We start from the raw sequence: 25,757 nt of genomic DNA on the forward strand, positions 1-25,757 counted from the left end.
GTGTTGTACATTACATCCCCATGACTTATAACTGGAATTTGTACCTTTTGACCCTTCACCCATTTTGCCCTTCCTTCCCCGCCCACTGCTGCCTTTGGCAGCAATATTTGTATCTTTGAGCTTCTGCGTGTTTTTTTGGTGTGTAGGTTTTTTTTTAAGGTTCCACATATAAGTAAGATCATTATGGTATTTGTCTTTCTCTGTCTTTTCTTAGCATAATGCCCTCAAGGTCCATCCATGTGGTTACAAATGGCAAGATTTCATTTGTTTTTATGGCTGGATGATATTCCTTTGTGTACACACACTACATTTTCTTTACATATGTCTGACACTTAGGTTGCTTCCATGTCTTTACTATTGCCAGTATACATGGGAGTGCATGTATCTTTTTGAGTTAGTTTTTGTTTCTTTCAGATAAATATCCTGAGGTGGAATTGCTGGATCATGTGGTAGTTCTTTTAATTTTTTGAAGAACCTTTATACTGTTTTCCATAGTGGAAATTTACCAATTTACAATTCCCACCAACAGTGCATGAGGGTTCACTTTTCTCCATCTCCTTGCCAACTCTTGTCATTTCTTCTCTTTTTGATACTCAGCATTCTGACTGGTACGAGGCCGTATCTCACTGTGGTTTTGATTTTCATTTCCCTAATTAGTGCTGTTAGCCATCTGTAGGTCTTCTTTGGAAAATTGTTCAGATCTTCTGCCGTTTTTTTTTTTTTAAGATTTTATTTATTTATTTGACAGAGAGGGAGCGAAAGAGGGAACACAAGCAGAGGGAGTGGGAGAGAGAGAAGCGGGCTGCGGGGCTCGATCCCAGGACCCTGGAATCATGACCCGAGCCGAAGGCAGACGCCCAACGACTGAGCCACTCAGGCGCCCCTCTTCTGCCCATTTTTAAAATCAGATTGTATCTTTGCTTTTGCTGTTGCATTGTATGATTTCTTTATATATTTTGGGTTAATATCCAAATATTTGCACATATTTTCTCCCATTAGTAGGTTGCCTTTTCATTTTGTTGGTTTCCTTTGCCCTTTGCTGTGAAAAATGTTTTTAGTTTGATACTTGTTTACTTTTACTTTTGTTGCCTTTGCTTTTGGACTCAGGTTAAAAACAAAACCATTGCCAAAGTCAGTGTCAAGTTTACTGGCTATGTTTTCAATTCTAGGGGTTTTATGTTTCAGGTCCTATATTCAAGATTTTAATCTATTTTGAGTTCATTTTTGTGTATAGTGTAAGACAGTAGTCCAGTTTCATTATTTTGCATTTGACCGTCCAGTTTTCCCAGCACTATTTACTGAAGAGACTGTCCTTTCCCCATTATGTATTCTTGGCTCCTTTGTTGTAAATTAACTGTCCATATAAGTGTGGGTTTATTTCTGGGCACCCTGTTCTGTTCTTTTGATCTGTGTCTGTTTTTACGTCAGTACCATACTGTTTTTTACTATAGCTTTATAATGTAGTTTGAAATCAGGTACAGTGATGCCTCCAGCTTTGTTCTTTCTCAAGGTTGCTTTGGTTATTTAGGGTCTTTTGTGTTTCCGTAGAAATTGTGGGATTGCTCTATTTCTGTTGAAAAATGCCGTTGGAATTATGGTAGGAATTGCAATGAATCTGCAGATTGCTTTGGACAGTACAGACATCTTAATATTAATTCTTCCAGTCAGTGAGCATGGAATGTCTTTGCATTTATTTGTGTATTCTTTAGTTTTTTTTAGTAATGTCTTAAAGTTTTCAGTGTATGGGTTTTTCACCTCCTTGGTTAAATTTATTCCTAGGTATTTTATTTATTTATTTTTTTAGGAGATTTTATTTATTTATTTGACAGAGAGAGACACAGCGAGAGCAAGAACACTAGTAGGGGGAGTGGGAGGGGGAGAAGCAGGCTTCCTGTGGAGCAGGGAGCCCAATGCGGGGGCTCGATCCCAGGACCCTGGGATCATGACCCTAGCTGAAGGCAGATGCTTAACGACTGAGCCACCCAGGCGCCCCAGGTATTTTATTTTTGATGCAATTGCAAGTGGGATTTTTTTCTTAATTTCTCTGACAGTATTAATGTATAGAAACACAACAGATTCGTGTATATTGATTTTTATATCCTGCACCTTTATGGAATTTGTTTTTTTCTGACAGATTTTGGTGGAGTCTTCTAAGTTTTCTAAATATATATAATGTGTCATCTGTAAATAGTGACAGTTTTACTTTTTCTTTTCCAGCTTGGATGCCTTTTCTTTTTCTTGCCTAATTGCTATGGCTAGGATTTCCAGTATTATGTTGAGTAAAAGTGTGGAGAATAGACATCTTTGTCTTGAACTTGATCTTGGAAAAAGCTTTCACCTTTTCACTGCTGAGTATGATGTTAGCTATTTGCTTGTCATACATATAGTCTTATGTTGAGGTATAGTCCCTTTATACCCTCTATATGAGAATTTTTATCATAAATGGATGTTGAATTTTGTCAAATGCTTTTTCTGCATCTGTTGAGATGATCATATGATCTGTATCTTTCATTTTGTTATTACATTGTATCTCGATTTGTTGGCAGATATTGCAACATCCTTGCATCTCTGGAATAAATCCTACTCGATCATGCTGTTTGCTAATATTTTGTTGAGGAATTTTGCATCTATATTTATCATGGGTATTGGCCTGTAATTTTCTTTTCTTGTAGCATTCTTCTCTGATTTTGGTATCAGGGTGATGCTGGCCTCATAAAATGAGTTTGGAAGTGTTCCCTTCTCTTCTATTTTTGGGAAGAGTTTGAGAAGGATTTGTATTAATTCTTCTTTGAATGTAGGATAGAATTCGCCAATGAATCTGTCTGGGCCTGGTCTTCTATGTGTAGGGAGGTTTTTTAATTACTGATTCTCCTTACTAGTAATAAGTCTATTTGGATTTTTCTTTATGGTTGTATGTTTCTAGGAATTTATCCATTTGTTCTAGGTTGTCAGATTTGTTGGTGTGCAATTGTTTGCAGTAGTCTTATGATCCTTTGTATTTCTCTGGTATCGGTTGTAATGTCTCTTTGATCCTGATTTTATTTGAGTCTGCTCTTATTTTTCTTGAAGATTCTGGCTAAATTTGGTCAGTTTATCTTTTCAAAAAACAGCTCTTAGTTTTATTGATACCTTCTGTTGTCTTTGTAGTCTGTATTTCATTTATTTCCATTTTGATCTTTGTTATCTCCTTCCTTATACTGACTTTGGTTGTTCGTTCTTTTTCCTTGAGATGTAAAGTTATGTTATTTGAGATTTTTCTTGTTTCTTGATGTAGGCTTTTATCACTCAAGTTTCCCTTCCCTCTTAGAACTGTTGTTTTTTTTTTTTTTAAGATTTTATTTATTTGACAGAGAGAGACACAGTGAGAGAGGGAACACAAGCAGGGGGAGTGGGAGAGGGAGAAGCAGGCTCCCTGCGGAGCAGGGAGCCCAATGCGGGGCTCGATCCCAGGACTCTGGGATCATGACCTGAGCCGAAGGCAGATGCTTAACGACTGAGCCACCCAGGCGCCCCTCTCTTAGAACTGTTTTTACTGCATCCCATAAGTTTTATTGTTTTATTTCCATTTTAAATTGCCTCAAGACATTTATTTCTTTTTATTTTTTTGACCTATTGATTAAGTGGCATGTTATTTAATCTCTACATAATTGTGAATTTTCCAGTTTCCCTCAGGTAATTATTAATTTCTAGTTTCATATCATTGTGGTTGAAAAAATGCACGATGTAATTTGAATTTTCATGAATAATAGTAAGACTGACTTTGTGGGCTACCATGTTCTATCCTGTAGGCTGTCCCCTGTGCACTTGAGAAGAGTGTGTATTCTGTTGCTTTTAGAGTGAATATTCTGAATATATCCATGAGGTTCATCTGGTCTAACATTTAAGGTCTAATGTTTGTATTTTTTTACTTTATGTCTGGATTATCTATCTGTTGATGTAAGTGGGGTGTTAAAGTCCCCTGTTATTGTTGTACTCCTGTCAGTTTCTCTCTTTGTGTGTGTTAATATTTGCCTTATATATTTAGGTGCTCCTGTGTTGAGAGTATAAATATTTACAGATGTTATATCTCTTGTTGGATTGACACCTTTATCATTATGTAATGCCCTTTTTTGTCTTATAATTACTGCAGTCTTTGTTTTAAAGTCTATTTTGACTGATAGAAGCGTAGCTACCTTCACTTTCTTTTCCATGGGCATAGAACATCTTTTCCCATCCCTTTATTTTCGGTCTCCGTGTGTTTCCTTCTGAAGTGAGTCTCTTATAAGCAGTCTAATTTTCTTATCCATTCAGCCACTCCATGTCTTTTGATTTGGAAAGTTTAGTACATTTACACTTAAAGGAATTATTGACAGGTGTGTGTTTATTGCCATTTTGTTCATTGTTTTCTGATTCCTTTCTTCTTCTCTTTTCCTTTGTTTTGATGACTAATAGTACTGTTAGATTTTTTTCTTGATCTTTCGTGTATCTCCTATAGATTTTTGCTTTGTGGTTACCATTAGGCTTACATATAACTTAATTTATAAGTCTGTTTTAAGTTGGTAACAGTTTAAGTTTGAGCGTATTCTAAAGCTCTACCGCACATCTTTTTATCTTTTGTATCCCTTACTAATTATTCCAGTTAGGGTTATTTTTACTACTTTACTGTTTTAATCTTCAGACTAAGTAAACATTTTTCAGACTAGCTTTATAAGTGATTAATCCAGTACTTTTATTTTGTATTAATGTTTACTAATGAGATTTTTATTTTCATATGTTTTCTTGTTGATTTGTGCCCTTTGTTTTCAACTTGAAGTCCTTTTTACATTCCTTTAAAGACCAGTTGAGTGGTGATAAACTCTTATTTTTTGCTTGTTTAGAAAACTTTTTACTCTCCTTTAATTCTGAATGATAACTATGCCACATAAAATATTCTTGGCTAGAAGTTTTTCTTTCAGCACTTTGAATATATTGAGCCACTGTCTTCTGGCCTACAAAGTTTCTGCTGAAAAACTCATTTTTTTTTTTTTTTTTAGTATCTACAATTTTATTTTAATATAATCTAAACACATACCATTTAGAAAATACCAAGAAAAATTTATGTACAAGAGTTGCTGCTATTGCATTTGGATAAAGCTGGCAAGTTCTTGCTACTAGCATAGCCCAGGAAAGCACCGAGGAAACCTAATGTATTGGAGTAGATGTTGTGGCGTTTGGCCCACAGTTTAATAGCTCTCAGAGTTAACCTGAAGTTGTCAATGTTTGGTACTAGATGTAAAATTTCATTGGTTACCCTGCAACTGTTAAGACTTCTTATGCATCTTAGATCTAAATTCCTTTTTTTAAATTTTATTGTTGTGTTAATCACCATACATTACATCATTAGTTTTTGATGTAGTGTTCCATGGTTCATTGTTTGCGTATAACACCCAGTGCTTATATTTAAATTCGTAAGCAGACTGTCATCTCATAAGTCCAAGTCTTCTGGAATAGTCTGCAGGGCTAGTCTTGCAAACAAAATATCAATCTCTATACTATCAAAACACAGTTTGACAACTGGTACAAATGCCTCTTCAGCAGCTCTTAAATCTTTTACTTCTTCCTGTAATTTCAACTTACCATAGAATGAGGTGAAAAAGTCACTTCAATCACAACGTCTTTGGTGCAACAAATAACGCATCAATATCAGCACCTTTTGTATGTACTCCTAATCTGTAAGATCCAAATGTAAAAATTTTTCCTCCAACATTTTCAATTACAGATTGTGGAAGATTCTTGCTTTCACTGATTTCTCATATCCACCCTTTTACCAGGTTATTTAATTTTCCCAAAATTAAAATCCTGCGCTGCAGTTCCTCTTCCTCTTCAAAAACTCCAAAGGGCTTCAGAGTCTCAATTAGTGTCTGTGTAAGCAGGCAGTCTCCTTGGGGGCTGCTAAGCTGATAGAGGTAACGCCATAGTGCTTCTGGCGTGGCTGTGTTTGTTGTGATCCCTGCATTGCGTTGTAACTGGAAACAGCACAGTCTCCTGCGCAGGCACCGCCCAGTCACACGCACCCCACCCCACCCCCGCCCCCAACTCCGGTGCCCTGGACGTGATCCACTGAGGCGGGAGGGAGGTGGGTAGGGGGGAGCTGCCTCAGCCCTGGGTCCAACCCCACTCCCGCACTGCTCCTGCCACTTTAAGTGCTTCTCCTCCTTACTTACCCTTCGTCCTAACATGGCGCCCCCAAAATCTCAATTTTATGAGGGTTCCTTGTATGTAACAAGTTGTTTTTCTCACTGTTTTTAAGATATGCTCCTTGTCGTTAAGTTTTGACATTTTAATCATAATGAATCTTGGTGATGGTTTCTTTGTGTTTCTTATTTTGAATTCTCTGTGCTTCCTGAATCTGGATTATCTGTTTCTTCTCCAGGTTAGGGATGTTTTCAGCCATTTTTTCTGCCGTTTTTCTCTTCTGGGACTCCATATAATTTGAATAATAGTCTGTTTGGTGTCCCATAAGTTCCTTGAGCTATCCTCACTTTTATTTTTTTGATGCTCTGGATGAATTCCACTATCCTGTCTTTGAGCTCACTGATTCTTTCTTCTGTATCATCTAGTCTCCTATTGAATCCTTCTAGTGTAATTTTCAGTTCAGTTAGTCTATTTTTCAGCTCTATGACTTATATTTGTTACTTTGAATACTTGTATTTTCTTTTTGAAGTTTTTGCTGTGTTTATCCATTCTTTTGAGTTCTGTGAGCATCTTTATCACCATTACTTTGTACTCTCTTAGGTAAATTATTTGTTTCATTAAGGTTTTTTTCCTGAGGTTTTATCTTATTCTCCTGTTTGGAACATATTCCTCTGGTTTCTTCATTTTGTTAGATTTTCTGTCTTGGTTTTGTTTTTGTTTTTGTTTTTTAAGATTTTATTTATTTATTTATTTATTTTTTAAGATTTTTATTTATTTATTTGACAGAGAGATAGCGAGAGCAGGAACACAAGCATGGGGAGTGGGAGAGGGGGAAGCAGGCTTCCCGCGGAGCAGGGAGCCCGATGCGGGGCTCGGTCCCAGGACACTGGGATCACGATCTGAGCTGAAGGCAGACGCTTAACAACTGAGCCACCCAGCCGCCCCTCTGTCTTGGTTTCTATGCATCAGACGAAACAGCTGCCTCTCCCAGGATTGAAGGAAGGGCCTCACGTAGGCACTGACCCTTATTGTTCAACCCTACCCTAGCTTTTGGTTGTCTCTCAAACATTTGTGATAGTCCATGCAGCCAGTTTTATTTTTAAAAGCTCCCAGTAGTTGAGTGTGCCAAGACTGGTCAGTGTACTAGAGGGGAATATCTGAGTCAGCACGTAGATTTAGGCTGCATGGAAGCCAGACCTTCAGGCAGCAGCTTTTAACTTATATATACAGTCCACTAGGACCACAAGCAGAAGCCCCCTGGCCTCCAGGGCCTGGTGATCAAGTGGCACCCCCTACATAGCAGCTGCAGAAACCAGGGTATGACATAAAATCCAGGGCAACAGACTTGTATAAAAGTTCCCCTCCAGGAGATATTGGCGCTCTGGAGTCAGACAGGAAAAGCATGAAGATGACACCTGCTGGTTGGAGTGAGGTGGGGGGTGGAGGATGGGACTCTAAAGATAGTACCTGTTAGGGGTTCAGGGTAGGCCTAGGGTTTTACTTTTTATTTAATTTTTTTTAAAGATTTTATTATTATTTAATAGCGAGAGATCACAAACAAGAGGGGGAAGAGAGGTAGAGGGAGAAGCAGACTCCCCACTGTGCAGGGAGCCTGATGCAGGACTTGAACACAGGACCCTGGGATCATGACCTGAGCCAAAGGCAGCTGCTTAACCGACTGAGCCACCCAGGCGCCCAGGCCTAAAGTTTTAAATGAAGATAGTGCCTGCCAGCCTCAGTTCCCTGGAATAGTATCACAGTAAGTCCCTAGATATGTGGTAAGTTAGATGCCTGCCCCTTAGGCCTACACTTTATGTGAAAGAAGTTCATTTACTTATATTAATAACTCTGGGTACTGTTGGCTGCCTCTTTGCTGGGCCCTGGGGCAAGTTAGTCCACACAATAGCCATTTTTTTCTTCCACTATAGCTTTGTGGGTCTCATGGACATGAGCCCTATTGGCTTTCAAAGCTAGATGTTTTGGGAACTCCTCTCTCAAGAGCAGGTCTTAAAAGCTGAGGTGCCCAGTGTAGGGTTCAAACCCATCGCACCTCAGGGAGAAGCTCTGGGTTACTTACTTACCTGACAGCTGCTCACTTACCTAAAATTATTCTGCTTATGAGCTCCTGGTATTTTTTTGACACTTTGCTCTTAAGCTTGATGAATCTGGTTCAGTCCCTTCCCTATGTCCAGAAAATTCTGTTGAATTGTATGAATCCTACACATTATTTAAGAGAAAGTGAAAATAATTCTTTAAGATAGTGAAATTATGTGTATTATCACTGAGTGGCTTTAAATAAGAGAATTTAATCGGTCAGGGTCCCAGAATCAAGTAATTCAAGATGGTTTATGTAGAAAGGGACCATTTCCAAAGGACTGGGTGTGAGGGAATCAGAGACAGTTCATAACTTTGGTGCTAGTAGCAGCTAAGCTGATTACCAGAACCTAGAAGGCAAAAGTTGTGTTAAAGGTAACTTTGAGGGGAGCAATGACCTTTGGTAAAGGGACAGAGTCAGCCTCAGATCAAAACAGGGAATGAGCCGGTGCAATAAATATCCTGACTTCATTCTCTTTGCCAGTGAACCCTCTTGACTGTGAAGTTGGAGGACCCAGGAACCCATTGATAAGGTTCATACCAGTTTAGTTTGCCAGGGCAGAGTCATGGTAGAAAAAGGCGTTAAGTGGGTATAGAGTGGCAAAAGAAAATATCCAGTATTAGAATGATGCAGGCTGGGCAGCCTTACTAGGGATTGGTCCTAGAGCATCTCCAGCCTGGAATAACACACCTAGTAAGTGTCCACGATAAGAGAGCAATAACTGGACTATTAATTTTTTTTAATGTGTAGCACAGACCTTTTTTCATTAGTTGTGTATTTAAAATTTTAATCACGAGTGAAAGAAGACCTTTTGTAAAACTGTTCAACTGGTTTCATAGCTGTTACAGCTGAACACCTCACTAAACATGTAAGAAGGAAACTTCAGAAGTCTTTGAGTAAACTTTTCCAATGTTGTATGTGATTCAGCAATGGTCTGCAGGCAGAATATAATGGTATATGAGTCATATGATCTAAAAGTACAAAAAACACAACATGACTTTTCATCAGCAACATTTCCCTAAAATTTGGTTCCAAGGAGGGAGATATAAGACATTTTCCCAGCACTTCAGACAACAGAAGGACATTTTCCAGATCCTGTATGTTTATGTACTTTAATTTCAAACCAAGTTGTAAAAAACTTACCATCTCGATTTTTTTTTACATTGTTTTTGATGAAAAATTTTTTGCCAGTTACCATTGATATGAAAAATGTATTTTAGACTTTTGCTGAGAAATACTTAGATATACAAGATGATATTATATATGGCTTTTGTATATTCTCAATGAAAGCTAGGACAGTCCTGTGAAAAGTTTCTTTTAAAAAATGGTCATACGTGATGCTAAGAATGAATCATCTGGGGGCACCTGGATGGCTCAGTCGATTAAGTGTCTGACTCTTGATCTCAGCTAAAGTCTTAGGGTTGTGAGTTCAAGCCCCACATTGGGTTCCATGCTGGGCATGGAGCCTACTTAAAACTAAACCATCTGAAGTGTGTGGCATGGATGACCTAGGCATCTTGCTGAGTAAGTAAGCTGGGCATGGGGTCAGGGAGGAGTGCACAGAAACACAAATATCCTATAGCTCCACTTGTATGAGGAATCTAGGGTGGGGTGGACAAATTCATAGAGATGGAAAGTAGAGAGGTTGCTGGGGGTTGGGAGGGAGGGTGGAATGTGGAGTTACTGCTTAGTGGATGCAGGGTTTCTGTTTGGGGTAAGTCAAAGGGCCTGAAATTGTGCAGCACTGTGGGTTTGCTTGGTACAGTGAATGGTTTAATGTAAGATTTAGAACCCTTGTGGACTATTGGTAATGTAAAAACTGTAGTCACTATAGAAAACATAGAGCATTTCCTCAAAAAATTCAAAATATAATTACTGTATGACCCATCAATTCCCGTTCTGGGTATATACCTGAAAGAAGTGAAAAGTAAGAAGAGATACTTGGACACCAGTGTTCATAGCAACATTTGTCACGATAACTAAAAGGTAGAAGCAATCCAAATGCCCCTTGGCAGATGAATGGATAAACAAAGTGTGGTATACACCTATAATGGTATATATTACTCAGCCTTAAAAATTAGGGAGGAATTATGACACATGCTATATACAAATGGTTGAACTTCGAGGACATTATGCTAATATGAAACAAGCCTGTCATAGACAAATACTGTATGATTCCATTTATATGAGGTACTTAGAATAGTCAAAATCATAGAAACAAAGTAGAATGGTGGTTGCTAGAAGCTGGTAGGGAGAATGGAAAGTTGTTTAATGGGTATAGAATTTGGAAAAAAATAGTTAAAATAATAAATTCTGTGTTTTACAATTAAAAATTAATCCTCTGAAATTTTTCTTTAGATGACTTAAATACAGGAACACTCACCAATGCAGAATCATGCTGTGGAACAGTAATAGAGAGGGAAATTCTAAATTGTTCATCTCCTGAGATTCCTGCAGAATTTAATGAACAGTTTAACACTAAGAAAGACAAAGAGGAACTTATAATAAATCACGTTAAAGGAGTCAACTTAGAAAAAGAAAACAGTTGGCATAATGATCAGTGTAATGAGTTTGCAAGGACAGAGAAAACACCTATGAAGAAATGTCCTAAAAGACCTGATTGGAATATAAATAAGCCACTCAAAAGGTATATTCCAGCATCAGAAAAGTACCCTAAACAGCTTCAAAAGCAGAGAGAAGAAAAAAAAGTAAGAAGGCAGATGGAACTGCTTAATTTGGTAGAAAGAAATAATCCTGGACATCTCTCTCAAAATAGAGGCACTTCACCAGTTCTTCCTTCATCTCAAGAAACTGAGCCAAGGTTCAGGTGGCATCTAATCAAAAAGGTAAAACTTTACTGTCTTAAAAATATTTTAAAGTATGTATTGGTGTTTTTAGATTGAAAACAGTTCCCCACGTGGTTATTTTGACGAGGCTGTTCAAGAGTTTAAGAAATATGCTTTAGTTTATACCAGGGGTTGTCAAACGGCCTGTGGGCAAATCCATCATGCTGCTGCTTTTGTAAATCAAGTTTTATAGGAACACAGCCATGCTCATTCTTTTATGAACTGTGTCTGGTTTGGAGTAGCTGGAAGAGACCACCACATGGCCCACAAAGCCAAAAGTGTTTACTATCTGGTCCTGTACAGAAAAACTGGACACTTATACCCTATATAGATTAATGCTCTTCATTGTTCAAATAGCCATTCAAAACTCATTTGTAGTTAATATAGACAGAGGATAATTTTACAAGGTCAGGAATTACTGCATTGGTTCCGTGACTGGAAAAGTAGAAAATCTTTCTTTCTCCAGTTTTCAAAAATATTTGTGGGGACATATGGCAGTACTGTTACTCCTGTCTGCATTTATCTACCCTTCAGGAAGAAGAGCCTCTGAAAATTAATTCTTTCGGCAAGGAAAGGTACGTTATGGATTGGATTGATTCCATAGCTACTTAGTGCTGTGTGGGACAAAGGAAGTACAAATATTTGCTCAGAATATAGGTAAGATCAAAGCACGTATATATATATATGTAGTCAGTAACAGGAAAGTGTAGGGACTTAGAGGTGGGAAATAGAGGTTTAAGGGAAATGTGGCTGACATTTTACCTGAAATTTGAAGGCCCAATTTGGACTGGGCCTAAGCATGTAGGTAGGAATATAGGTGAGGTATTGTCTGCAAACTTAGCTAAAATAGTTTTGACTTGGGGCACCTGGCTCGCTCAGTCAGTTAAGTGACCGACTCTTGGTTTCATGAGGTCATGGTCATGATCTCGGGGTCATGGGATCGAGCCCCACGTCAGGCTCTGTGCTTAGCGCCAAGTCTGCTTGGGACTCTCCCCACCAAATAAATCTTTAAAAAAAAAAGTTTTGACTTTCCAGTGATGTCAACAGTGGAATAGCCTTTCTGCTTGGATTGAGGAGGTTATGAAGAAATGACTAGTAGGGATACTAGTTCATTTAGCCAGATTTAGATGGTTAGGAATTTTATTCTGTGCCTTTGTGCATGAACCAGGTGGTTTAGAGTTGTGTAGCAATGTGGCTCTAACAAGAAGTTTGGTTCGCATGGTAAGTAGATTATTGTGAATTATCTAAGGACAAGAAACATTGGGCTTAAATCAGCCCAGCTAGTGTTGATCCTCACTTTTCCTCTATACTGTATATATCCTTGCCAAGTAAAGTCATCCTATTTTGTTGCCATTTTAGGAAAAGTGTCATAGAACTCACTTCTATTCCTAGTGTTCCTTAAGGTGTTACATTGTAGACTAAATTGAAATGTGATTAAAGAGTAGATATGCTTAATTTAAAATACATAATTTTGCATTAAAGCTTCTTAGTCCTTAATTGTGCTTTTTTGAAAAAAACAGGTCTCAGTCACCACCACCAGTTCCAGTGGTGAAAAACAGAACACAACAAACTCAGACACTAAAAAACAGTAATTATGAAAGAGAGAATCTGTTCTTAGAAGATAGTCAAACAGAAACATCACCTGGTCTTTCTGAACCATCTCATTTTATCCCCTATGTCCGAACCAATGAGATTTATTACCTTGATCCAGATGCACCTCTGTCTAGGCCTTTAACCCAGGATCTTCAGTACCAAACTCCACATGGTAAGTAAACAGAAGTGTCCCTTTCCCCCAACACTAAATTCAGAATCCAAACTAATATTCTTGCCCTTGGTCAGGAGGGGTAGAATTTCTCTTTTGGGGTCCGTTAGTAAATTTATTTATTTATTTATTTATTTTTTTTTTTTAAAGATTTTATTTATTTATTCATTAGAGACAGAGAGAGAGAAGCAGAGGGAGAAGCAGGCTCCCAAGGAGCAGGGAGCCCGATGTGGGACTCGATCCCAGGACCCTGAGATCATGACCTGAGCCGAAGGCAGACGCTTAACCATCTGAGCCACCCAGGCGCCCAGTAAATTTTTTTTTTTAAAGATTTTATTTATTTGACAGAGCGAGAGCAGGAACACAAGCAGGGGGAGTGGGAGAGGGAGAACAGGCTTCCCGCTGAGCAGGGAGCCCGATGCGGGGCTCGATCCCAGGACCCTGGGACCATGACCTGAGCCAAAGGCAGACACTTTACTAAATTTTTAATTTTAGAGATTGTATTTGACTTACACCACTTTCTTCTGTCTTCAGACTGTGACCAAGAACACCGGCAGCTATTTGATTCTGATGTCAGGGACCCACTTCTTAATCCTAACTTGGTGAAAAACAGGGATCGACAGCAAGCAATCCTTAAGGGACTATCGGAACTGAGACAGGTAGGAGCTTTTTCATTCTGTGTATGGCTAACGGAGGGCTATATATTGGAAGGGCTAATTTACTTTAAAGGCCTAATTGAACACATCCCAGTTAAAAAAATTCACTTGTATATTAATCTTAAAAGTTCTTTCCTTCAATTTGATTCACATTGCCATCTTAAATACTCCAGTATGAAATCATGAGACAGCTGTAATATTAAGACAATTTTATTTAATGAAAAACATACATTTGAAAGGGTAAACATGAAATAAACCCTAAAACCCAAGACAGAAAATACAAAATTATGCTTTAATAAATTCTTAGTAATGCAGTTCACGTTTTTTTTTTTAATTGAATGTGTTGGCAGTGTTCAGAACAGAATATTGATGCAAGTCCCAAAGAATAATAAATAAAATTTGGTGTGAAAGTATACACATAACGTCTTACCCATCAGACTACATCTTCTCCTCCCAGATCAGTTATTGTCACTTCTCATTAGCTTGCTCAGGCAAAAATAAAATCTAGTAACACATTCAATATTTAAGGCTATAACCTTTATCAGCTGGCCTTTAAATACCTATCTTAGGAAAAATAAACTGCCACTTAGGAGTGCCCTTTTTCATGTCCAGTCATTTACATATGCCTCTTGCATTTCAAATTGTCGATTCAAGTGTTGCTTACCCAATTTGTTCACATAGAGCTAGAAAATCACAGTAACAGAATTATATAGAAAGTATCCTTTAGTTCTTTAAATGCTAGCTTTGGTTACATAGAGATTATGTAACAAGCAGTAATATTTCCAATTTTCCTTTAAAGTGACAAGGCACTTTTTTAAATAGAGGTAAAAGTTGTGAGGTCAAGAGGCAGGAATATATACCATGTATATATAGTAGCCACATCTTACTTCAGCAGGGCCTTGTCTAAGCCACTACGGTTAGTGCAGTCAAGATAAACACTGGATGTTATTTAAGGGAGACTCCTTCAGTGTGTCTCATTACCATTTTAAGAGCCTTTAGGGGATTTCAGCCCCATAGTTATGGAGACTTGGAAGAGTCATCCTTATTGGTTTTTATACTAAAAACATAATCTTACACGTATGTAATAGCTACACAATATCCAAGTGAGAAAGTCTGATGTAGGTCTTTTGAGTGGTTAAAATTCAACGTGACAAAGATAAAGCTATGGCCAAGTAACTGAACTGATTGATTGATTACAGGTTTTCAAAGTAAAGTAAATGTAATTCTGGATTAGCAGGACTGAAATGTAAAATAGGAATAATTTGCAAGTCTGCTGCACACCTTCCTAACATATCAATGTGATTTCAGGGCCTTCTCCAGAAGCAAAGGGAGTTGGAAACTAATCTCATGCCTTTAGCTGCAAATCAAGAAGAGAATTTTAATTCTTCGTTTTAAATGTAGAATATCAAATCCTTCACATTTGTTGCTTCTGAATTATAAAATGTGTTCATTGCATAACTGTATTTTCCAAATAACCTGATTTATTTTAAAAATGCTTATTTAAAACTTGTACATTATGTAGTACAACGCTGTGTATATATGTTTTTTTACAATAAAACAGACATTTTTGTAAAGGTTAGTAAAAAAACATTTTCTGCTCTATCACAATCTAGGTATTTAAACACTTTCTACTTACCTTAAGACAGGTTTCTGACCTGTTCACAGACCACGTTCTTCTACACTTACGTAGCTTATTACTGAAATACCACTTAGGTATTTGTTCTATAAAAAGATTTAAGAGGTTAGAACTCTTCCAAGTTCTTCTGAGGGGCCAAAGGAAGGTCTGACTTAACACATCTCAACTTTAAAATAGCTCAGTATTTCTTTTCTATAATTCCTGTTTTTAGGACTTTACAAAAACATTTTACAAGTTTGCATTTCTAATGCAGTTATTTATTAGCAATAGATACGGTTTTAAAATTGACCATATACTTTACTTTATCTGTGAATTGTTATTTTTAGTAAAGCACTTAAGTTTTCACCACCTCAAAAATATACTTACATTTTTCTAAGACTACGAATTCAAAAATCTATAGCAAAGTTGTTCCAGATTTGTTCAGTGCCTTTAATATAACAGAAGCCCATCTTTTGGAAATACGAAATTACATTTGGTTAAGTCAAGGACCATACTAAGCATTGAAAATTGTAATGATCAAATACCTCAAATAAAAGGTTGACCCCAAATTTTACCAACAGGCAATTTTTACATGGCTAAGCCTAAAGATAAAAATAATGCTGCCTGGCATTAAGTCCTAAGTCTTATGTTACATAGTTTATCATCTAAACTGAAACTGCATTCATTGTTAGATAAATCTTGAGGTATTGAGCCAAAATCCTTTATATCTATTGACATCACTGGCTTATACCTGTATTAACACTATACAAAAGCTTAACAATAGTCGATTGGTATGTCACTTCGCAAAAGTAGTTGGTATCATCTGACCGGGGTGGGGGGGGGGGGGGAGAAAAAGAAAAGCCATTGTTCACTATCCTTTTGCAAATTATCTAATTTTATATATAAAACAGGCTTCAATTTGAAGCCCAAGTACAGTTAACATATATATGTAAAACTTAAAAAGTGCCAACATGAGATAATTCAAGTACAATATATGTTAAAAATATATATTTATTTCAATTTTCAGATGCTTCAACTGTTACAGGCCATCATGATTTAAATAAGAGGAAAAAAAACATTGAGGAAGGACAAGAAACGTTTTGTTTAGAGAATGAAATATAAATTGTTAATTATAACAGAAAAAGTTCGTAACAACCTATTTCAAAAAAAAAAAAGTTACTGTAATTATTTCTCTTTTGAAAAGGGCCTGGAAGAATCACTTTTCCCCCAACTTAATGGAGATGGAGATTTAGCTCTATCCAAGCTTTGAGTGTAAGCAGATAAAAAGTAATTTTCACTTTCTTGAGACTGACTTGATGAAAGGGCATATGGTGTCCCCAAAAATGTCTGATGAGTGAGAACATTAAAATGACTAAACTGATGGGACATATTTAATTGACTGTGATAAACCTGAAAGTTGCTATATGAATCTTGTTCAGTTGCACTGCTGTTCTCTCCTTCAGAGCATACTATAGCAACAGAAGCGCTCTCTTCAGAATCAATTTGATAAGTCTTATCTTCTAATAAACCTTTTTGCACGTCAAGAGACGATTGCAACTCAATTTGAATATTCTTATTTTGATCTGTTCCACGTGATCCTTTGGTCTCTTTCGCCAATATTTCTGAATGAAAATTGCTGCATACTTCTATTTGTGAGATTTCATCCCCTGAATCCAGAGACATATCCTCTTCATCCTTTTCATCGTTTTCTAAAAGAGCTACATTTAAAAAACAAAAAGTCCTCCTCTATTGAAATACACAATTTGTTTAAGTTTTAAAATTATACACTACTCACACAATATAATGCGTCAGGGTCTGCAAGTCCACAATCCCTTAAAGCTTGGTCTTCTGCCACAAGTTCACTTAGTCACAACACTCACACTAGGTGTGAATGTCCAGATAATCCGATGCTAAAAGCTTCTGCGAAATGTGTTCACGTTTAATGTTGGGAAATCCCAACTCCCAGCTCCAAAGGGGTTAATGTCAAAACAGCATCTAAAGTTACACGGTAATTCAGTATTTGACAAGACAAATAAAAAATAAAAATTTTGACATCTAGCTTCATTGGATTACGACTAAACTGGTTAGTTCTAGCAAATGTTTGATCATCTCTGCTTTTCATCAAAAACAAAGTACGTACATCTTTCATTTAACATAAAACCTGGAACCAAAGCAGAGGCCATCTCACAAAGCACTAAAGCTATGGGTATATCCCTACTACCCTGCACTTAAATTGCTGTATACATCTGGGGAGAGTCTGTAGCCCAATACTAAATTCCCCATTACCTGGTGTCCTCCTTTTTAAAAACAGAACCCCTTTGCTGACAACAGCAGCCGATAAAGTTTATATACCCTCAAAAAGAAAATGCCTACCCTGGTAGCATACTTAACAGTTTGTACTGACTACAGTATAATAAATGAGCAAATTTTGTATATGCTAAGTATAAGAACAGTTAAGTGCCTTGAAACACTTCCCCTGAAGCTGTTTACACGGAGGGCGAGTAGTTTCAAAGCAGGCATTTTGTTCTACGAAAACGACACAAAACCACTCCTCTTTTTCTGTCTGCCTTAAAGAAAAGTAAAACTACTGAAAAGTTACCTGACTGCGACTCAAGATTCTCATTAGCACCAAGCAGTGGAAGGTTTTCTTCTGTGATTGAGTTGTGATAGCCCACAAGATTTTTAAAGTTTTGCATAAAGTCTTCAGTAGTCGCAACCACTATTCCATTATCTGTATAACTGGAAAGCATCTTGATGTTCTTTTCTAAATAAAAATAAAAAGGTTCGAGTATAAAATGTGAAAACCTACATGGAGAGACAGGATGATGCCAGCCCCCACCCCCATGAAAGTGCTTAACACCCACTAACAGCAACAAAACGCTTCCATCCACATTCCTACATTCATAATAGAAAGCTTAAGGCGGCACTCTTTACCTGTTAGAAAGACTATGTGTCGTTGCTGTATGTTCTGAGCCTGAAGTCTGATAAGGCAATCCAATTCTGGAGCATTTCGAGTTTGTGAATCACAATTGTGGTATGACAAAATTTCAACCAGATGTTTCTTCTGATAGACATTCAGAAGTGTCAACAGACTTAGAGCTTTGGCATTCAATCTGTGGAAGTAAGTAGTTCAATATCTGGACCTGCATTTCTAAAATTTAGTATGGACGTTTTTGCTTCAAATTAAAACCATAATTTCTCAATTGAGGCAACCAAAGACAATTGCACTGCTTTAGTTCACTGCCTGATGGACGGGTGCTTCCTAGGAGAGAGAGGGGAGCAGGAATTGTGCAACCCACATTTAAGTCCAGGGGCTTTTTATGGGTGCAAAGCCTGAGAGCCAGCCATTCAGCTTTAGACTAAAATCTCACTGTACTTACTAAACACTTCCCCCTTTAGCTTTACTAACTCAGAATGTGAACAAAGGGCACAGGACAAAAAGAAATCTTTCCTTCAGAAAAATACATGGCTCGAAGCTATTTCTACACCTCCAAGCACAAGGCAACAAGTGGTAGAAATTACTATTGTCAGGAAGATAAGGGTATTAACTTTGCACCAAAGTCACACCTTCGGGCCTCATTATTATCTGATTACTGTTATCTGTTACACAAAGGTAAAAGCTTTTCCAATGCCTATTTTCACATAATTTGAAGATAAAACAAGTTTTTTAAAGTGAATTACTACAAAGAGTTAAATACTTTTCAATTATTTAAACCTGAATTTCCCTAAGTGTCTTCCACAGAATTAGAAGGTGTTAGGTATTAGAAGAAAAAATGTTTTTCCACCCAAGTTTCAAAAATGCTAGCTGACAAAATGTAAAACAGAATTCTTAACTAGAGAGTCTCTCAGATCCTTAAATATGTAAATACACTACATGGACTCTAGTAGTAAGACAGACTATCCAAAATTCATCTTATTATAGAATCATTTGTGGGGCCTCTCAAGTGGACTAGTAATCCAAGGATCACTGGGCATTTTGGAAATCAACTACTTACATAAATGAATGTCCTAATCACAAATCCCCTTATCATGTTGTGATTAATGTCTCAGTATGTGTGTAAATAGATTAGCTTGCCTAAGGTATAGTCCTTAACTGGAAGAGAGCCTGATCTAGTTGGCATATATAGTTTGGTAAAAAAATAGAGTGCTGACTATTCCGTTTTGACGATTATTCTAAACCCTCAAGTGGCAAAGATTAAACCAATTTTACCTATATACCTAACTAGAACTTCAACTTTAGCGCTTCTACCTAAATAAGAATACTATTTCCAAATAGGCTAGAATAATAACTACATTCCCCCTTATGACTGGCTAAGGAAATCTGTGAAAACTGAGCAACATCCACAATCTATAAACACAGAAAAAGAGAGAAAGAAATTTTATGAACCCAATGTTGACATCAACAACCATTATATAGTTATTTTTCAAATCTTACCTGCCCAATTCCTTTAGTTTTTTCTGAAATTTACAGTGGACTTTCCATTGCCATTTTCCTTCCGGAGTACTGAGTTCTTCGAGGAATGTCAAAAAATTTTTAAGGTTCTCTGTTAGAGATAATGAAGTTCATTTTAAAATTCAATATATAACAGTCACTCAACAAATGAATTATGGAAGAAATGTTTGTTGATACTATATAGGGAATATCTACTTTCCTTTGCAGTATTTTCCCTTCGAAGGGAGACAGATATACTCTTAGATTTAAGAACATCTACATAACAAAAAAAGAGAACATGCTGACAACAGTAACAAAGCAGAAGGAATCCAAGTGCAATAGGTGCAGAGAGACTTGCTTTACATCAGATTTAGAGGACATTATTTGCAGTGACTAAGAGACAAAGAAATTTGAAGTAATAAAAAGAAAATGATGGAAATGTACTCATCCATTCGGCCAGAGAGAACAATACATTTAAAAAGCATGAGTCGTTAATGAGAAGAAAAAAACCTAGAAAGGACAAAAGAAGTTTGTGCTCCAAATAAAGCATAAATCTTACCAATTGTGATAACTTCTGGATTTAGAATGGATTCATCAGACACAATAAAACCGCCAGATACAAATAATTCATTATATGTATGATTTTTAACATCATCCAGACTATCAACACCAGCAAAACTAACGCAAGACAGCTTCTTTAAAGTCACCAAGCCAGGTACCTATTTAAATCCCAAAACAAAAACAGAAATAAGGATAGGTAAGAGAATGAAATGGTAAGACTCAGGTGTGAAGTAACCTACAAGAAAAGTCTAGCAAAATACAAAAATATTCCCAACATGTCCAAAGACATAAACCAACATTTCTGTACTGGGTACATACCATGAACAGAACACTCTGACGAAAAGGCACAAGAGACCTGGCAATAGAATGATAAAGGCCAACCTGTCCGGCCCTGTGAGTGCAGTCAGAATTCAGAGGAGGGCAAGAGCCCATGCAGTCAGGAGAGCCTTCAAAGGACAGCAGGACTTGAGACAGGTTTCTAAGACTGGATGGGGTACCTCCAAATGCAACGGAAAGGGGAAATGGTTTGGCAAAGAGGGGGTACAAACAGGTTTTACCTGGGACATACAAATGAAGATGACAACAACACAGAGAGAGTCAACAGACCCACTGACATTCAAGGAGTTAAGAGTCTTGATGAGTGACAGGGAGGGTCTGTCACGTGCCGCAATTTAAAATTTTGCAGAGGTACAAACTTGATCACAAGCTGATTCACAGATTGTTTAGGTCTCAAGCCCTAAATCTCCCAAACTTGAAGTTTTATCTCTTTTAGACCTTATAAGGATATTTTAAAAACAAACAGCTTTAGCCTCAAAGACAGTAAGATTTTAAAATGAGGGAGTTTTTATAACCAAAATAATAGTGAATTTGACTTTAGTCTACCTTGTGAATGAAACCTGCAATGTCTTCATTCTGAATAATAATCAATAGTTTATCTAATTTTGATCTTCTTTCCAAAAACTGTTCTGGATGACATTCTGTATTGCCTAATTTGATAAGATATTCCTGTTAAAGAGAAAAACTAAATCAACATTAAAAGGCCTTTTTTGCAAATATCCACCTAACACCAGAAATGCAATATAAACTGGTAAGTAGTCATTCAGTAATGATCACTAATAATGATGACCTTACACTATGGACCTTAGAGATCATCAGGTCCACTCTTCTTATAGAAAAATCTATAGCTCGGAGCTTAAATGGCCATGGTCACAATGTCACAATGCTATGCAATCGAAGCGAAGTAAATGCCAGTGGTGGGTAACAAAAGAACCATAAGAACAATGAATTAGCCCAGGTTCTTAACCCAGTTCCATTATTTATTCTGGGCAACCCAGAGCCCAATCATTAACGACTCCCTCATCTCATTTCCTCTCCTTTCAAGGGAAGCCTTTGGTTATTTGCAGCAAGGTTACTGGTATAGTACTCCTTCCCTTACAAAGCACTTTTCTGACTACTGGACTCATTTAATTCACAACAATTCCAAAGTCATTCATACAGAGCTTCAGTATGGACCATGGCATTCACATACTATTTAGCCATGTCTGTCAAGTTCACACCTTCAAATAAAATAGACCCTCCCATCTAATACCTCCCTCCATGTTGGTGACATGGTACTATCAAAGGACACATGGTGGTAGTGCAGGCAGTTTCCGTTGCTCTTTGCTTGCTGGTGGAATCCTGAAGTCTGAGGTAAAATGCAGGTTTCCAGAGGTCATATTCCTCATGTCACAGATATAGGAGATTAATTTTCTCAAGGTTGGCAAGGCTGGTTAGACAGCCATTAAATCTAAACCCAGCTTCCCTCACAACCAGTCTGCTGCTCTATCAAGAACAGTCAACAAGCATCACCCCAAAGAGGATGTTTCTGTGTAGTCCCGAACTAAAGCAGCATCTTCTACATTATTAGATTTTGCTCTAACCTCTAAAGCTTCAGGGCAGATCTCAGAACAGCTTACAGACAGGTAATGAGAAGATAAATTATAGGCCAGCTTGTAATTTTTGGTCTTTTTACATTAAGAAGCTTTAACTGCAAATTCATTTTAAGACCCCTGAACTCTTATAATAATAAATCCACTGGACTCCAGAATTATTCAGGAAGCTTAAAATTTTTTTGATAGTATTTTTATTCTATTTTAACATTTTTGCTGGATAAATTTTCCAGTGGAGGTTGATTAAAAACTAAAGTTCTGATCTGACCTCCTATCAGATTTGAAAAACACACAGCATCCTTCTCTTCTACATGAGTAATAAAAATAGGATTTATTCTATGCTAGAATGAATTAAATGCACCAGAAGTCAATACATTTTCTGTGAGTGTGATACAATTAGTTTACAAAATGTGGTGGGGAAGGTGTGATAAATGCTGAGCACACTGTGAACTGTATCCACTCTATTCTCTCATCGAGACAGGCAGCTATTGCCCCCACAAGTACTGTGCTTGAACCTGTTGCTGGGAGTGGAAAAAGTTAAGAAGCTCTACATTCAATGACAGTGGGCAAAAATGCAACCAAGAAACTCCTACTAAGTCTGGTTTCATCTTCCCAAGAAATCACAGGGATTTAGTAGTAGAAAAGGCACACTGAGCACTCTTCCTCCTCCATTTCCATGTTCTTCATGTTCTCATGGGCATGCTACATGAAACATGCTGGCATCAAAGAGATTCCCAAACTGACAAAAGCTCAGAACATCTCAGCAGCAGAGTTTCTGGGCCACTCTCGGCTACAAGGCACTTATTTATAGTACCTTCTGCTTCCTCTAACAAAACAAGCAGAAATCCGTCATGGTAAGTTAATTCCATAATGGGAGCAGGCATTTATTTTAAAACCTATGCCATTCCCTGAAGGGATTAAAATCCTAGAGTTTAGTAAATACTACTTGTTATTATTAAAACACTGATACAACTGTTCTTGTATGTCATAATTTACCTATTGTTACAAATTTTATAGATCTATGTCTGTATCTACACACACACACAAATACATGCATGTATTTTTAAAAATCAAATACTTGAAACACTAGTCTTACTCCGTAGCTTCAGTAGAAAAAAAATATACCTTGCAGTGAGGAATCTTTCATGATTGGGGAGTCTTTCAGGATCATCATGTTTTTTGATCAAAAAGGCTGTAGGGAACCCTGACATGACCAGGGTATCAAGAAATGCCAAAAGATTATATATATCATTAGGTCATCCCTGGACAGTTTTTTCTATTTGACTGATAAAAACCCCCGTAAGAAGTAAACACTGACAGCTTCTTCTACCTCTGTATCTTTCCCATTAAAAACCCAAGTAAGAAACATTTAAAATCTTTGAAATCAACAGTTTAAAGGTATTTGCAGTGTACATACAAATGGTCTTTAAAATCACTGATAAAACAAGATTCTAAATTCTGAGATACTTAGATCAGAGGTTCTACATTTAATTGAACTTACTAGTCTTATTCCACTCTGTATCAAATTATGAAAACATATGGTCAACATTTAAAAACAAAAAAACCCTCCATTTAACAGAGATCAGACCCAACAAGACAAGTTTATATAGCATTACTATTATTAATACCTTCTCATTTAGTTACCTTTATTTCTTTACAGAGCACACTCTCTTCTTCTTCATGAATATAAAATTTCACAGTATTTTTCTGGACATCTTTCATGATTTTAACCAAACTGTTAAATACTTCAGGTTCTAACTGGCTTATAAAATTTGAAAGAGCTGGTTGGGCAGAAATGTTTACATCACTGGGCGATTTTGTTGTTTCTTTTTCTGCCGGTTCCCGGGCAGTATCACCAGGTACAGTATGATCAGAAGTCACCATCAGCTCTGTAGCATGGTGCGGCTGGTTCACTTCTACTTCGGTTAAACCCAAAGTTGAAGAGGAATGCTGCTCATTGGAGTTGTTGTCTTTCAAAGTATCACTACAAAGTGGCTCAAGGAGCTGTTTACTGTTGAAGTCACTTGAGGAAACTGGTAGGACAGCCTTTCCCAGAGGATTCAATGCTATCTTACTACCAGAATCATTAGGACTGACTGGTGGCAAATTCCTACCCTTGGCCGATGCTTTGATAATAATAGTATTTAGTTTCTCATGCAAGCCATCTACAAACTCCTGTACACCAGCTTTGGAAGTCTTAGAATATATGAACTCAGAAAGCCGTTTCATCTTCTCTTGTGTTGAAAAAACAGGTGTGGAAATTCTACTGACATATGAAACATTCTTTTGCTTCAAAATCTCTTCTATCTTCCTAGAAAAGAGATTGTACTCTCCTAACACTGTCCTCTCTGTGGTCTCACTCATTGTGGGCGGCTCTGCTGCTGGCACACACTGCTCCTCCACTGTCACCACCTGACCTGTCACCACGTCATCCTCAGTGGTGCCCTTCAGTGTGTCTGTAAATGGAGAGGATTGAAACTGGTAATCAGAACCTCGCTGTCTACTTATTACCCGGGGGTCGTTAGGAAAGGCCTCCTGTGGTGGCAGACACACCAGTTGTTCTTCTGGTGATTTCATACCTATATAGGAAGAGTTCATTATTATAAGAGCAATCCAAAAAAATAACATCTGAAAACACAAACTCGTAAATAGGAATGTCAGATCAAAGTATGTATTCAGAACTAATTACGCACTGGAAAGTAGAATAAAAATCTCAAATGATGGTATGAACCCCATTTTCTATGTAGCCTACTTATGGCTGGTCTTGGGATTTCAGTAGCTAGAGTAACAAGTTTGGATGTTACTTTCTTTGATTCCTTTTGAAGTGTTCGAACATGTGCCAATTTGGCATCCATATAAATTAAGTTTGCTTATTTCTGCTTCCCAGATAGATCTATCGGGGGGAAAAAAGGTTCAATAATATGGAAGAGAACATATTTCATATCTGCATTAACAGTAACACTCTTGAGATGAAGAGGTCATTCAGCTACCTGATGTTAATGGAACCAAACTGACTTTTGACAACAAGCTCAATCCATAGATTGTACTTTTTTCCCAGAAATTCTAAATTTAAACACAATGTTTTTAAAACTACATTTCAAAACAGATACCCTAAGTCCCTTTTTAAGAGACAAGGGGAAAATATGTTTAACGGCAATTTATAGTACTATTTTAGGAAAAGAAAAAAAATTCGTGCTCTTTGCCTAGATGATATTATACAATTTTATTTTAATTAATTTTCCTTAGATCTTAGCCAATATTTCCTAACAAATTGCTGTTGTAGTCTATGAAATGGTACCTCTACATCAGGAAGTTGCAGGTACAAGTATAGTTTTCAAAACTATAGTACTTTAAAGATACAGTGAATTCCCTGTTCAAGTTTGCAGTCAGGTGTGGCAACATACCCTCTCCACACAAATTCAGTTTTGGTTTTCCTCACACACTTTTCTAAAGCTCTTAACAGCCTCAGCAGCAGTCAGCTTGTGACATTTCTCCACCAACCCTGGTAGTTACCATGAACCACTCTACCCATTAACTACTACAAAGGCACCTGCTGGCGAGTAAGAAGACCACAACAGGTCTGTAGGTGGAAGAAGAGTAGGGGAGCAAAATATCCAATGTACCAAGGTAAGAATTAAAACTGTATGAAACTGATAAACCAGAAATTCAAGTTCCATAAAATAACTGCAGAATACAGAACATCCTTCTT

General features: G+C 37.3%; 2 protein-coding genes and 1 pseudogene across 17 annotated transcripts in view; 1 reads left to right on the forward strand and 2 right to left on the reverse strand.

Annotated features, from left to right (window-relative positions):
• The window catches only part of CCDC66 (coiled-coil domain containing 66), a 78,603-nt gene that overhangs the window by 42,606 nt on the left and 10,240 nt on the right, over positions 1 to 25,757 (forward strand). For 6 of the 9 annotated variants that reach the window (XM_032411528.1, XM_032411531.1, XM_032411534.1 and 3 more), the window contains 5 exons: positions 10,607 to 11,094; positions 11,629 to 11,669; positions 12,615 to 12,859; positions 13,391 to 13,515; positions 14,821 to 15,450. In XM_032411528.1, coding sequence (XP_032267419.1) covers positions 10,607 to 11,094; positions 11,629 to 11,669; positions 12,615 to 12,859; positions 13,391 to 13,515; positions 14,821 to 14,907 — 986 coding nt within the window. In that variant the 3' untranslated portion in view covers positions 14,908 to 15,450. Of the gene's footprint in view, positions 1 to 10,606; positions 11,095 to 11,628; positions 11,752 to 12,614; positions 12,860 to 13,390; positions 13,516 to 14,820; positions 15,451 to 16,154; positions 16,237 to 25,757 lie in introns of those variants that run through there. The other 3 variants (XR_004300379.1, XM_032411530.1, XM_032411529.1) reach the window with 3 other exon arrangements.
• Positions 5,383 to 6,197, reverse strand: LOC116636872 (annotated as a pseudogene).
• TASOR (transcription activation suppressor) overlaps positions 16,120 to 25,757 on the reverse strand; it is a 52,154-nt gene continuing 42,516 nt past the window's right edge. For 3 of the 8 annotated variants that reach the window (XM_032411524.1, XM_032411520.1, XM_032411519.1), the window contains 7 exons: positions 23,693 to 24,627; positions 21,003 to 21,125; positions 20,119 to 20,278; positions 19,563 to 19,671; positions 18,062 to 18,240; positions 17,727 to 17,891; positions 16,120 to 16,845 (listed from right to left, as the gene is read on the reverse strand). In XM_032411524.1, coding sequence (XP_032267415.1) covers positions 16,313 to 16,845; positions 17,727 to 17,891; positions 18,062 to 18,240; positions 19,563 to 19,671; positions 20,119 to 20,278; positions 21,003 to 21,125; positions 23,693 to 24,627 — 2,204 coding nt within the window. In that variant the 3' untranslated portion in view covers positions 16,120 to 16,312. Of the gene's footprint in view, positions 17,123 to 17,726; positions 17,892 to 18,061; positions 18,241 to 19,562; positions 19,672 to 20,118; positions 20,279 to 21,002; positions 21,126 to 23,692; positions 24,628 to 25,757 lie in introns of all 8 variants that reach the window. The other 5 variants (XM_032411521.1, XM_032411522.1, XM_032411525.1 and 2 more) reach the window with 3 other exon arrangements.

This window comes from Phoca vitulina, unplaced genomic scaffold, assembly GCF_004348235.1.
Source record: "Phoca vitulina isolate PV1807 unplaced genomic scaffold, GSC_HSeal_1.0 scaffold13, whole genome shotgun sequence".
In the NCBI taxonomy this organism is placed as follows: domain Eukaryota; kingdom Metazoa; phylum Chordata; class Mammalia; order Carnivora; family Phocidae; genus Phoca; species Phoca vitulina.